Source organism: Drosophila pseudoobscura, chromosome 4 (assembly GCF_009870125.1).
Source record: "Drosophila pseudoobscura strain MV-25-SWS-2005 chromosome 4, UCI_Dpse_MV25, whole genome shotgun sequence".
Classification (NCBI taxonomy): Eukaryota; Metazoa; Arthropoda; class Insecta; order Diptera; family Drosophilidae; genus Drosophila; species Drosophila pseudoobscura.
This window is the reverse complement of record NC_046681.1, coordinates 3,698,473-3,712,427: the sequence shown is the minus strand read 5'-3', so window position 1 is coordinate 3,712,427 and position 13,955 is coordinate 3,698,473. Positions and strand designations below refer to the sequence as shown.

General features: G+C 49.3%; 1 protein-coding gene across 3 annotated transcripts in view; it reads right to left on the bottom strand.

Annotated features, from left to right (window-relative positions):
* Nucleotides 1-2,222: 2,222 nt before the first annotated feature.
* Nucleotides 2,223-13,955, bottom strand: part of CenG1A (Centaurin gamma 1A) — a 61,477-nt gene continuing 49,744 nt past the window's right edge. The window contains exons 2-8 of one of the 3 annotated variants that reach the window (XM_001356195.4): nucleotides 10,614-10,846; nucleotides 5,921-6,062; nucleotides 5,718-5,852; nucleotides 4,259-5,650; nucleotides 4,071-4,188; nucleotides 3,633-4,008; nucleotides 2,223-3,569 (exon numbers count right to left, since the gene is read on the bottom strand). In XM_001356195.4, coding sequence (XP_001356231.3) covers nucleotides 3,246-3,569; nucleotides 3,633-4,008; nucleotides 4,071-4,188; nucleotides 4,259-5,650; nucleotides 5,718-5,852; nucleotides 5,921-6,062; nucleotides 10,614-10,846 — 2,720 coding nt within the window. In that variant the 3' untranslated portion in view covers nucleotides 2,223-3,245. Of the gene's footprint in view, nucleotides 3,570-3,632; nucleotides 4,009-4,070; nucleotides 4,189-4,258; nucleotides 5,651-5,717; nucleotides 5,853-5,920; nucleotides 6,063-6,802; nucleotides 6,948-10,613; nucleotides 10,847-13,955 lie in introns of those variants that run through there. The other 2 variants (XM_033379257.1, XM_015181324.2) reach the window with 2 other exon arrangements.

The following is a 13,955-nucleotide window of genomic DNA, read 5'->3' as shown; positions in this document are numbered from 1 at the left end:
CTCCCCATGCCCATGGGCAAGAACAGCAATGGACAGTGTGGGAGCTTTTGCGACGAATCTCGAAGAAATATTTACACCATTCCGTACGACATCTAGTAGAACAGCAATGATGGTCACTGAGACGCTGAATAAGACCCACCAGATGGAGCTCCCTGTGGCGGCAATCACTTTTCAAGAAATCTCGGAAGACATAAAGTAACTCAAGTCCAAGAAGGCCCCTGGCGGTGATAAGATTGATAATGTTGTGGCAAAGGCGCTACCAAACAGAGCGATTCTGTATCTGCTGCTAATCTTTAACGCATCGCAAAGATTAGCATTCTTTCCCAAAGCCTGGAGATGTGCCCACATAATAATGTTGCCAAAGCAAGGAAAGCCACCGGAAGACCTCAACAACCATTGACCCATTAGTCTCTAGTCAACTTTTGGCAAAATGTTTGAGCGCTGCATCCTACGAAGGGTACTAGAGTCGCCGCTGGTTAAAACAGCCCTGCCAAACTACCAATTTGGGTTCAGGCTTCAGCACGGTACACCCGAGCAACTGCACAGGGTATTGGAACACATACTAGACGGCTTCCAAAAAAACAGTACACTGTAGCTACAGTAGCTTACCTGGATATTTCGCAGGCTTTCGAACGAGTGTGGCACGAGGGACTACTCGCTAAAATCAAAGTGATGATCAACCCTCAGCTGTATGAAGTTATCAAAAGCTTCTGACGGAGAGGACTTGTAGATTCTTCGACCAAGCCCATCAAGGCAGGAGTACCGCAAGGCAGCGTGCTTCGGCCGACACTGTACTCTCAAGGTGGCAACATTTGCTGACGACACAGTAGTACTATCGAGGGCTAGCTGTGTCTATGATGCCACAGACAATCTACAGCAATACCTCAAGCATAAACCCTGATAAGTGTGCAATGGTGACGCATAGAATGGTCTCTAGCCCTGGTGTCTTCTTGCTTGGGAAACTCGTGGAGCAGCGTAGGAATCACACATACCTCGGAGTTACACTGGATGCACGTTTGACTTTCGACCGTCACATCCGTAGCGTGAGAAGCAAGTTGGTGGGTAAGGACCAGAAAATGTTCTGGATACTTAAACAAAGCAATAAGCTCAATAAGCTGCCTCCAAGTACGGCATTCAGGTGAATGGGATTGCCGCCAAAACTAACCTTGCTTGGTTGATGACGTTCCAGAGTAAATTTCTGCGTAGGATCTCCGGAACTGAGTGTTATATCCGTAACCGGGACATTGTCAAGGACCTTTACGTACCACTTCTTGGTGATGTTATCAACAATCAAGCGAAGAACCATATGTGTAAGCTGAGAAACCACCGTTATATACTGGCGAGACGACTTGCAAGAACAAGATACTGGCATAGGCTGTCCAGAAAACACCCAGTCGACCTGCCCAACAGGATGATCTAAGCGGACCTCTACTCTAGAAACCTGAACAGATAATTGAACCGAATAATATCCCCCTCCAAATTCTTCGACCTTAAAAACAATTTTTTTTTTATCATCATAATTTTTCCTTACTGTTGACTGTTGTACGTATATAAGTTGCTCCAAAAGTAATAAACAACAATATGTATTATTAATAATAAAACTTAATATCTATTTCTCTTGACAGCAACCTGTGTTGCATATTATCCCTCTATTATCTAGAGCACGTAAATTGTTTATTCTCCATCGAGGGCACTTTGTTTGTTGATTGAGCAAGTGAGACGTGGGGTGGCAGGGGCCGTGCCCACCACTAGGATCGAGGAAAAACATTAACAAAAGCTGAGAAAGGTGTAGGCCAAATCGGGTGAAAGTCGCACAGGTACAATCGACTTGCAAGGGTATTCAAATCATAGGTCGCCAAGAAAGCCTTCGTATCTTTTCAAAGACAATGGGAATTAATTGAACTCCATTTCGTTTAGTTTTATAGAAATAAACGAGATAAGAATAATTGATTCGTGTAAAATATTCACTTTGTTTTTGAGGCTCTAAATAGCCAAATTTTATAGATGGACTACCATCTCATATATGTACATATATCCCGGTAGCTATCTTATCAAATAAATATATGTACATATATATGTATGTATATGAACATAACATACTTTATTTATAGATTCTGACCAGGAGAACAAAGGAGAAAAATCTGTGTGGGTTGTTGTTGTTTAAAAAAAGGCAAGTTTTTAAAATGTTTAATAGATTTTTATTTAAAGGGTTTTCTTCTTTTTTGTTGTTCTTGTTGTGGTTTTGTGTGCTGCTTTTCCTTCCAATTAGATTGAGTTTGTCACGTTTTGTGGTTTGTAGTGCGTACAAATAGCGTACACAATATATAGAGGGTGTATACATATAGTAATATATATATTGATTGATTTATAGCTACTTTGTATAATTGGTTTCAAATACTTTCAGTTTAATTTGTTGCCCGGACAGATTTGACTGCAGCCTGATGGTCATTTCTGGTCTAGTGCAATCCGTTAAACGTGCTTTCAATAAGAAGTTTTGTTGGATTTACCATAGCAAAGAATTTGTTTGTTTGTTTGTGAGTTTGGTTCAGCGTAAGCTACATAAGTAGTTCATGTTTAGGTTTAGGCGTGTTGATTTGTGGTAACCGATTATCAAGCAATTTCAACTATGAGTGTACATACACTCGTATAATATATATGTGTCTGTGTATGTTGTATAGTATAAGTTTGTTTTTGGCTTTAATCTTAGATTCATTCATGTTTATACGTATGTTTTGCATCAGCTTCAGCTTCAGCTCTCCTACTGTTCCTATTGTTAGAGGCGTATGGTATATAGTGTATGGATGTTTCAGAAGTCTTTACGCAATCCGCTGATGGTAATCGAGAGTTAAAAATAATATTACTACATAATTAGTTGTTTTGCAAACGACATAAAAACCTGCACACGGTAAAACAATAATAATCATAATAATAATATGTAATAATAGCAGTACGTAATACGAAAATAATAAATTATAAACTTGAGATTACAACAAGAGGACTGTACAGGCTTTTGGGACGACCTAGGAACTAAAAGAACTGAAAACATCGATAAAAGTGCTCGCCAAAATAATAATAACCATTAATCATTAATCAATTATAATAATAAAACATTTACATTTGCACAATATTCCTAAAAACCTATGCCCTAATCGCTATACAATTTTCCCTCTCGCATTTCAACTAATTCCATTACATCCTCGAACATCCTCAAACACCCGCGTCAGCTTATTGAAAATTTAACTAATTTAGATAACTCCCGACACAGACTTCTCGTACGGCGTGCCCAGGGTGTCGCGTCTACGCGGCAGCGTTCCGCTGGCGGTCAGAGGAGCCGCCTCGGGGCAGCCCAGTCCCTCCAACAGCTCCACCAGAGCCGTCGTGTCCTCGACATTGTATTGCGGAGCCGGTATTCCGCCGTTGGCGGGGGGAGCCGGTGGGGGAACGGTTGTGCCCGCCTGCGCCGCCGCTGCGGCCTTCATCGACTTGGCCGTGGCCAGTGATTGGGCAGCCCGGGCATAGGCCAGGCACGTGCGACCCTCGTGGTCCGTGTGCTTAATGTTGGCCCCGTACTGGGAAAAAGAGAATAAAACGACAGTCAGTAAATGCATTTGTATTCTCTTTAGGTAACTTACCCATATCAGGAGCTGTGCAATGGCCAGGTTGCCTATGGCACAGGCCAGGAGAAGCGGAGTGCGCACATCCCGGGCGCTAACATTGGCGTTGGTCACCTCCGCTGGGCAATTGGCCAGAATGGAGACAATCGACTTGATGTCGGCCCGTATCACAGCCTCAATCAGCTGCTGTCCCGGACTGGGACTGGCGTGCGTCGATGAGCCGCCGCCGAGCGAAGTGAGGAATTCCTTGGCCTCGTACTTGCTGCGTATCCATCGCTCCTTCTCCTCGCGACTGGCCTGTGCCGTCGGCTTGGCCCGTTGTCTGGTGTTCGACTCCCAGACGGAGTTTGCCAGACTGTTGCCGATGGCCAGCATTACACTGAGATGGGGCGATCTGATGGCGGAAAAATATAGTGTTAGGCCACAAAGTAGGCAGAGAGCTGCTCAATAACTTACGGCCAGTCGTCCAAGCCCAGGGAGCGAACCTTGGATATGTGCGAGCCAAGGTTGCGGTGAATGCCCGAGCACTCGATGCACATGAGCACGCCCAGATTGAGGCTGGCCCATTCGGGATCTGCAATGACAAAGAAGAGGAGCAGAAGGTGAGTGCTGGCACAGATGAGAGCAGCTGTAGCTGTACTTACTTGGTGCTCCACAGTCCACACAGTGGCCGTTGCCCGGCACCCGCTGACGTATGGTCAGCATGGCAGCCAGATCTGTGCTGGTCGCCTGCTTGGTCTTGCTGCTCTCGATGCTCTGCAGGCTCTTGAAGATCTCCTGCTCGACGGCGGCCACCCACTCGTCGCGCTCCTCCGAGTTGGCTGCCTCGAAGTGCCACTGCTTGGAGTCCAGCGAGACGATGTAGAACTCGTAGCCGTCGTTGTCGTCGGCCTCGCTCGCCTTCACGCTGCTGCTCTTCATGCGGCGGTGCCGCTTCTTCACGTTCGGCGTCTGGGCCTCCAGCTTGCTGGCCGTGGCCGTTGCCGTTGCCGCAGCCTCCCCAGCTATGAACGTCTGCGAATTCGAGTTGGACATGGCTATGCCCTCGTCCCCGCTCGTCTGCTGCGAGCTGTTCGACTTGAGGGGCTCTGTTCCGCCGGCAGCAGCCCCCGATCCGGCCCCCAGCAGGGAGAGCTTCTCGCTCAGTTTGCGCTGATTGTCCTTGGCCAGGGTGAGGCAGCCAATGCCGTCGCTGAGCGTGTTCTGGGCCCTGTGGCCGTTGGCCAGCAGCGAGCTGGTCAGAGCACTGTTTGTGATGATGGATTTGGAGCCGCGCGGCTTCTGGCCCGGGACCTTGACCGTCACGTACTGCAGCGGAATCTCCTTGCCGTGCACGTCGTCCATGTAGTCGTGCAGCGACGGGTGGTACGTGAGCCGACCGTCGTCGCACAGCGTCACGTACTTCTTCTTCCACTCCTTGTTGAGGGACTTGCTGGAGCGCTTGTAGAGATAGCCCTGCTTGATGGGAATGGAGCGGCCGCTGCCCAGCTCGCTGCCCTTCGGCTCCTTGTCCTTGTCGGCCTTCTTTGAGGAGGAGGGGATGAACAGGTTCGAGCGTCGCCGGCTCTTCCGACTCGTCGTGGGCGTCGAGGTGGGCGTGGGCAGCTCCTTGCCGGGTGGCGGTGCCAGATCCCGTGGATCTCGCAGCTGCACCTGCGAGCAGTCGCCTTGCAGGGAGTTGGCCGCCGTTCCGGGGTTGTATTTGGTTATGTTGTTGTTCTCGTTGGTGGCCACCGTCGTGCAGGAGGCCGAGGAGGAGCTGCTCGCCTGCAGAGACCACAGCTTCTGCTCCCCCTGCGCAAAGTCCGCGCTCATCCGCAGCGGCAGTTGCTGCTGTCCCCGCTGTCCGTGCATTCCATGGTGTCCGTGTTGTCCATGTTGCGCGTGTTGCGCGTGTTGCGCGTGCTGGCCGTGCTGTCCGTTGGTGGGTGCCTGGTAGGGGGCCAGTCCGAGGCGACTTCCTTGCGGGGTTGTGGGCCTGGGCGGCTGCACTGACGCCGGCAGCGGCAGGCGCTGCGACAGGATCTTCTGGCAAGCTGTTTGAGGCAATGAGGGGGCCGCTGGTTAGTTCTGGAAGGGACTAGTGTGGTTTGAAGAACTCACCGTCCTGGAAGACGCGCTCCACGTTCAGGCCGTATGTAGCGCAGGTCTCGTAGTAGGAGCAGCGCTTCAGATCGCTGGCCAACTTTCTGGCGCGGGTGTCGTCAATCACACGCGGATTGCGCTCACTGATCGAATCTGGAAGGTGGGCACCGGGGGGGCCGGGAATAAGTAGGGAAGCGTGGAATGGGAGGGATTCGACTCACCTTGCGTCCCCACCAGTATCATGGGTATGTCCTGTCCGTTCCGAAAATGCGCCATTTTCGTGTAGTAATTGTAGACGGTATTGAAGCTGCCCTCGTTCTCCAGGCTGAACACAAAGATTACCGCGTCCACCCAGCCAGCGAACTGTAAGGAGAATGTGTGCAAGGGAAAGGTATGCATGAGAAAGGGGCACAAGGGATCAGGGATCTGGAATCTGGAAACAAAGCGCGAGAGCGAGGCCGCTGCGAGTCCTTGACTTTGTGGGCTTCTGGGGGAGCCGGAGCGAGGAGTAAACAAAGTGCGGCGTCTGGCGGAAGCGCGCAAAACAATGGACCCATAACCATAGCCATAGCCATAGCCAAAGCCATAGCCACATCCAGGCGGTCTGCTCTCGTCTCGGCGGATCTCCTTTCCTCGTAGCCCTGCGATTCACTCTGTGAGGAGTCTCTGACTCGGCTTCTGACTGTGCAGGACTCAACACACACACTTGAGAAAGTCGCTAATGAAGCACTTGAATGCCCTGCCCCTGGCCCTGCCCCTGCCCCTGCCTCTGCTCCTCTCGCCAGACGTGTGTTAAACTTTTTAATGATTTTCGTATGCCTCTCCACCACACAACACTCACACACACAGACACTCGAGCTCTCGCACACAATGGTACTGTCGGAGTTTCGAAGGATAATGAACTTTTATGCGGCATGTAAACAGCTCTGCATCTGTTTTTGCCTCTGCTTCTCCCTCTGTTTCTGCGCAGGATTCCCCGCTTCCGTCAAACGGAGTTCGTCCTCTCTATTGATTGACTGGACTCCGCTTCGATTCGATTCGACTAGATTCAATTCGATTCGATTCGAATCGGATCAATTAATTATGCATTAAAAGCTTTTTACCTTCGCCCCGGAGCCGGACCCGACCGATGAATAATTTATGTAACTCTGTTCAACTCCATTCGGGGCCTGTCCTTTGCTGGTCCTCGTTCAGGTCGATGTCGCAGGAGGAGCAATCGGAAAAAAGCCGCCCGCACGCGACGCCAGTCGACAAACAACTGGCTTCGAGAATGTCCTGGCAACGACGAGGACAACGGCGTCCTCGTTGCTGTGTGCATTGTGTGGTGGGTGGTTGGGCTGGTTCGATGCTTGCTACAATGGTTGTATGGCTGGTGGGAGGTTGTCTGCCGCCTGCCGCCTGCCGCCAGTCCCTGCCCCTACCCCTGCCTCGCCGCTGGCGTCGCGCCATCATGGCCACTTTTTATGATTTGTTGTGAAAATGTATGCAGAGGAAACAGGAAAGCAAAGAGAAAAAACGAGGAAGAAGCAAAAGCAGAAGCAAAAGCACAAGATGCAGATGGGGGAGGAAGAGGAAGAGGAAGAAGAGCAACACAACAGCAAACGGAAAAGGGAGAAGGGAGAAGGAGGAGAGGAGGATGCAAAAAATCTGCACCAAATGGCGACGAAATGCTGAATCTCACACAGATACTCGATACATGGCTGTACGGCCGTATCTCCGTCTGTGTGCGAGAGTGCTTACTGCACATATGGACGTGTGTGTACGTCCGGAGCCCGGTCTCCGGATGTATGCTGACGAAGGAGAACGAAATAAAAACACACGGTGCGGGTCACAAAAACAGCACCATTTCGATTCCCTGAACTTTCTACTGGCAATCGAACCTAATTGAATTCCCTCGATAGTCTATGATTTGCATGTTTTAAATACTATTTTCAGTGGTATTTATATAGAATAATCTATTCCATCCTCACTCGTATGGTGTGTTCCTTCTGTTCCGGCATCTAAGGTCTCTGAGAATCCATAGTTTCCAGCTACAGTAATATCCGATTCAATGAAGTGCCGGCCATATCAATTTTGCTACTCACTATAATCTATCCTCATTTTTCCTTCACGAATTTCCCTCCCTTCGATGCTACCAACACCACCTCGAGTGTACGCCCCCACCAGCATCCCCCCACCCAACGGCCATAAGGAATCGACAACTGCTAGTCGCGTGCAATATTGTTGACGCTGTGTCGCCGCGACACACGAGACGATGTCGTGTCTGGTAGTGGTGGAGCACGGTGTATGGTAATGATATCCTCTATGCGCTGGAGAACACAGAGAAACAGAAAAACAGAAAAACAACTACAAAGGCGACCGAGTGGCGACGCGTCGCTCGTGGAATGAATGATTTCATCCAAAGTTCTGCGACTGTTACTGCGCGAGGGTGGGCTTTCGGCGGGCTGTGGGCTGTGGGTTGTGGGCTGTGGGTTGTGGGCTGTTGGTGTAACTTTTGCCAACTCTCTCTCAAAAATGAGGGTTATTTGCTCGATGTAATATGAAATATGAAATATGGGCCTATTATGTTCCATAAAGATGTGAATGACACGGGTTAGTCAAAGAAAGTGAAATAATATCGGGTAGGGGAGGGGGCCAGCACTGGCGGAGTGAGGGAATGGCGAAAAGTGGACGATTTTGTGAATTGGAAGAAATTACAAATGTAGCGAAGGTTTGGGGAGGAGGTTGGGGGTGGGGCGGAGTGTGTGCGCTCAAGTGAGAGGGTTGATTGACAGTTTGGCATCCAGCGAGCGGTAACGATTATGCAATATGCAATCTGCAGGCGGAGAAAGTTGCAGCCGTGTGCAATGAGGCGCGAAAAATGGTTTACAAAAAATATCATACCCCCCATATACAGTGCATCTCAAGCTGTAGCTAAACTCGTGTCAATCTGTAAGCACCCTCAAACTGTAGCTGTTCTCAAACTGCAGCCTGTAGCTACCGTTGCTCGAAATACGAGTACTCTGAAAGATCAGCGGCTACTTTGAAAGCTTAGAGCTTAAACAAAGCTTTATCTCTCAAACCGTTCCCTATACGTCTGAAACTGTTATGAAGCGGTTGCTCTTAAACTGTTATTCTGTTATTCATCTCTTCCGAAGCTTCGAGTTGAGCTCCTGGCACCGCAACTCTCAAACTGTATCGAAGTATCAGACTATCGATGACTCTGAAACCCTTCCCCCCGAAACGGTTCGGCTCCGCTCCGTTCCGTAAAGCCCAAATCCTTTGTTGTCCAAATCCATCAACGATAATTTAGGTCAATCATCTGCTTGACTTGCAAAAAACTTCCAAACTTATAATTAAACAGAATAAAAAAGGAAATGCCAAATTCGCAATTTGAATAAAAATCGCTAACAACGGGAGATAGCAGACAGTAAAATAGAGGCAGAGAGAGGGAGAGGCACGGCAGGGATAGAGCAAGGATTATAGGGATATTATTGGGATTTCAGGGGTCGCGTGTCTGGCACATTTTTTATAAGCAACCCCCTATCCCCACCCCCTGGGTGTAAATAGAACCGCAAATAAAATATAAAAAGAGAAAGAGACTGGCAGAAAAGCGAAAGCAGCTTAAAATTTATAATCCTCACTTTCACCCTTTAAGCCGCAGGCGCAGGATGTCGCCCAGGGGGTAGGGAGAGCACCAGAGGCAGGGATCAGAAATTGCAATTGCAAAAATGTAAATTTGCGAATGGAGAATCGAGAGTCGCGAATCGCGAATCCTTGCACACAATAAGCGCACTCTCGGAGAGCAGAGCATATGAAAGCCGAGTGCCGCACGACAAAAGCTCCTTGAGGCCCGGCCCCGAGGGAATCAATGAGTCAAGGCCCCCGTCGAAGTGTACATAACCGTAAATAGCCCGTGGTTAAGTTGCCTTTAATTATGCCAGCGTCCCAGCTTCCCAGCCTCCAGCCTCCAACCTCGTCCACGATCCCTCCACCGTGCGATTATTGACAAAAGACCGATTCAATTGCATCGGGTTCGCGGCAACAGAAACTTTGATTGTCGAATGCAACGGAGGGGTTGGCTGGTTCCAAGGTAAGCCCGGGGGTTGGCAATCAGCCGAGTGCTCGGCATTGTGTGCCACACACTGCGCAACCTTTAACCTTTGTCCAGGCCATGGCAAGCAGAGGCATCTTTCGGGCGGCTATTGGCGCTCTGCCAACCGATGATGAAGTTGCACATCACGTTCCGAACTGTCATAATGGTCAGCATCAACAGCAGCAGCAGCAGCAGCAGCAGCAGAAGCTCTGGGAGGAAATGGTGTCAGGACAAAAAACGCTTATCAACGTTGCGACAAAGTTTTGGCTCCCACTGTGGCCTGACTGCTGCCAAAGGTCGAAGTTCGCTTGAGAGAGTGACTCATACCCCACATTCAGTAAAGGCAAACTTTGTAGCCAGCGATTGAAGTGAACTGCAGAAAAGTACTCTGCGAGTGTGGAGGGGCGGAGAAAACTTGGATAATTGCCAGAGAAAACTGTGGAATCGAAACAAAAAGTTAAAGAAAGGAACGGCTGCAAAGACCCATCCGAGGGTTCTGTTCAGGCAATTCAATCAAATTATATTTATAAATAAGAACCTTGCTCCCATCCCATCCCAGTCCCAGTCCCACGCAACCTGCCACCAATCGAATAACAACCCCAGACAGGCCTCAGAACGTTCCCCCGTTGGTCCCACGCTGACCTCAATTCAAATATTTACAAGATGATAAGGGAATATGTATTTTTCTGCAGACGGAAAAACTTTCTTGCCAGCAAAGTGCCACCCCCGGGAACCGCTTCCCCCCTGGCGCGCAGGCAATACATCATGTCCCCTGAATATTTGATGGAAAAACAGAGAGAGCCCCCGAACACAACCCCGAATACGCGTGCGAGACTCACCTGCATTTCTGGAGCTCCACCCTCGTCGCGTATGAGCAGCAAGTAGCTCTGGCCGTCGATGAAGACCTCCTTCTTGAAGCGACCGCCCTCGGGCGATTCCTCCTGCATGTAGGAGCCGGTGAGGTAGCGATGGACCAGCGCCGACTTCCCAGAGTTCAGGGAGCCGACGATTCCCAGCCTGAGATCGGGCACCGACCTGGAGATCGTCCATTCCTGGCTGTTCACAAACGAATCTGTAACGGGAAGAACAATCAAATCATCATTAGTTTGAGTTTCAGAAAAACAAGTTAGCGGCGCGTAATTAGCGATCTCAGGGAACAGCAGATCCCGGGGAACCCGTTTACTCAGCTCTCCCGAAAACATCCTTTTGACCTACATGTCGCCTGGCCCAAAGTTCCCTGCTCGCTCAGGCAATCGATGCCCATCCCATCCTCCCATCATTAGCCATTCCTCCGTATGCAAATGTCGACTCCCTCCCAGAGCACTGGTACCTACTCGTACATCATCCTTCGGTTCCATTCCAGTGCCGCTTGATTGACAACATAATGCGGAATAAATGGGTGCTGTGCTGTGCTGTGCTATGCTGAGCCACGGAGCTTCCTTTCAATTTTCGGCAATTGTCTGTCTGCCGGTCCCTCGACGTGTGCAAACTTTTAAATTGTCAGTTTGCTCGAACACTTTTCTGATTTAAATTAGCTCATTGTCAAGTCCCAGTCTCAGCCCGAGCCCGAGCCAGAGCCCGAGCCCCAGTCAGTCACTCAATCAGACTTAAGATCTTTCAGGCCACAGTCAACAGTCACCGTGTCAGCTGGGTGCTCGCTGGGTTTCAAGGTTAGAGCTGTTGCTGTGGCCGTGGTCCATAAATGGCTGGCACCTTAAGAGGAGAACTCGATGCCCATGTGATCAGAACAAGGGAAACAGCTGCTTTGCAGGCCAGGCCAGCAGTGCTTGTGCACTAGTATTTGTGAGCTTTGAAAGCCCTTCGCCCTAGCCCGGACACAAGGAAAAGCTGCCGTTTGTGTGTGACGTGTCCGTGTGGAAAGCCCCTACAATTTGCGCTGCACTTCACGCCCGAGTGCAACTATCTGTTGAGCCCCGAAATGAAAACACCATCAAGTGCCAAAATAAATCTTCCCAAGCCACCAAGACCCTCCCAGCCCGAGCCATTAGATTTCCAAGTGCCTGCGATCAATTTCAAAAGGGGCAGGATCCTTTCAAGGGTAGAAGGAGTGACAATGTCTCTGACCAGTTGACCATTTGAGTAGTCGTTGCCTTGCCGGCGATGATTTACTGCAGGCACCACTCTGGCAGGGAAGCAGGGAGGCAGGCAGGCAGGCATATGTGAAAATTGCTCTATTATGAGTTGTTAAGAGTTGCTTAAGTAAACACTGAGCTGAGAAGATTTACATCGACAGCGACAGCGACATGGCCATAGACATGGACATGGATACGTGTCTTGTCAGCGTGTCTCAGGGGGTTGTCACGGCCGGAACTTGTTTCCAGGCCGCTTGTTAATCGACTAAGGCGATGGGAGGACAGGACGACAGACAGTCACTGAAAATACAAGTTCAACTGGTTTGCACTCTTACCTCTGGACCTCACTGACCAGAGCGCAAAATTACAAATTAAAACGAAATAAATATGCCTTTGTTATATGTATTTATATAATACTGGAAATACCGAAACACCGAAATAAATCCGAGGAAAAGAGCACAATTCAATTGTTGAATGAGATTGAAAATGATATGCAGGGAGACGCAGGGACGCAGGGATACAGGGACATAGGGACAGGGAAAAAATTAGCGCGGTTTTGCAATTTGCATGCCCCCTGAGAAGAGGCGGCAGAAGGGGGGTAAGTGGGAATGGATTTAAGATTTCAGATCAGAAAATGGCTGAATGGCTGGCTAACTGGTTCCTCGTTCCGGCTGCTCGATGCTCGAATTGTAACAAATTGTGTGGATCGGTGCCCGGAGCAATCGGAGCAATCGGACCAATATCCGGTCTAATTAATGGCTCGCCATTAGCCTAAAGCGCTTAAAGTTACAAGACACAAGATACAAATGCATCTTTAAGTTTGACTAATGATGTCAAACGTCTGATGGGATCGGGATAGCGATCGGCTTATGCGTGAAGTTCAAACCGCCAGTCCAGTCGCAGCCCCGGGACGCGTCATACACGCAGCACAACCCCTTTCTGTCCCGCTGTAACCGGGAGGGGGGAGGGGGCATCTCTGGCTTTATCTCTCCGGGATCGTAACTCAAACACATGTCAAATGTCGCCTCCGTTGTCAGAATTCCCAACATAATTACGTATGCAAACTAGCTGGGACCGGCCCGAGAGCCATTTTCCATTCGATTTCCGAATATTCCGTTTCTTGAGCACATCTTGGTCCTGTCTCTGGATCTCCCATCTCCCGATGCACCTAGGGAGAAAGTGTCCGTGTTTGTTGTTGGTCGAGGAAGGGGTTTGTGTTCGGATTGTTTTTTGCTGTTTGTTTGTATTTATACTCCTTTAACCATTGAGGGGCGATAAGAAGGGCAGCCCATCCCATTCCATGCCATGCCGTCCCGTGTCCTGGATTTACAGCTCTTGATGTGGGTTAAGCATTTTAATTAGCGAACAATATGAAAATTTCACTTCCCTATCCCCCCGCCCCTTGCCATTGCCTTCTTTGGAAACACGTTTCCTTAGCAACCAGCTGACCCTGCGACCCCCCGAACTTCGAGATATAGATAGCTTAGTTTTATGACGACTGAAAGCAGCTGTAACCGAAGCAAACCGAAGCAGAGTCAGAGCCAGAGCCAGAGCCAGAACCTGCCTGAGTTTTATCACCTTGAAGCGTGCCATCCATCTACCATCTACCATCTATTATCTACCATAGACACATGCACTTCGTATGTCCTGTTTGAGCAGGACCAGGCGCCAAGGATTGCCATAAAATGTTGATGGCCGTTTAGTTGCTACGGAAGCCACAAAAAGAAGCGCTTAGAACTGTCATCGCTTCAACCTTTACGACTCCCCCACCCGAAAAGTAACGAAAGGTTTTCGAATAAAAAGAAAGAGAGACAGATATTTGGAAAGGTAGGCCCCTGGATAGTCTCTGGTTCTACAATGAACTGGCTGCAAAAGAGACTAACCCTGAGTTCAGATTACGGAAGACCCCGAGCCGCAATTAACGCTAATTAGATCCCACAAATGATCCACTCTCTGATGGACACAGCCACCCGTACGGCCATCCGTGTGGCATCCACGGATGTTTTGATACTTTCGGTATGCCTGAAAATGGTCAAATAATGTGATTTTAATAAGCCATAACCAAAATAATGGAATATTATTCCATTT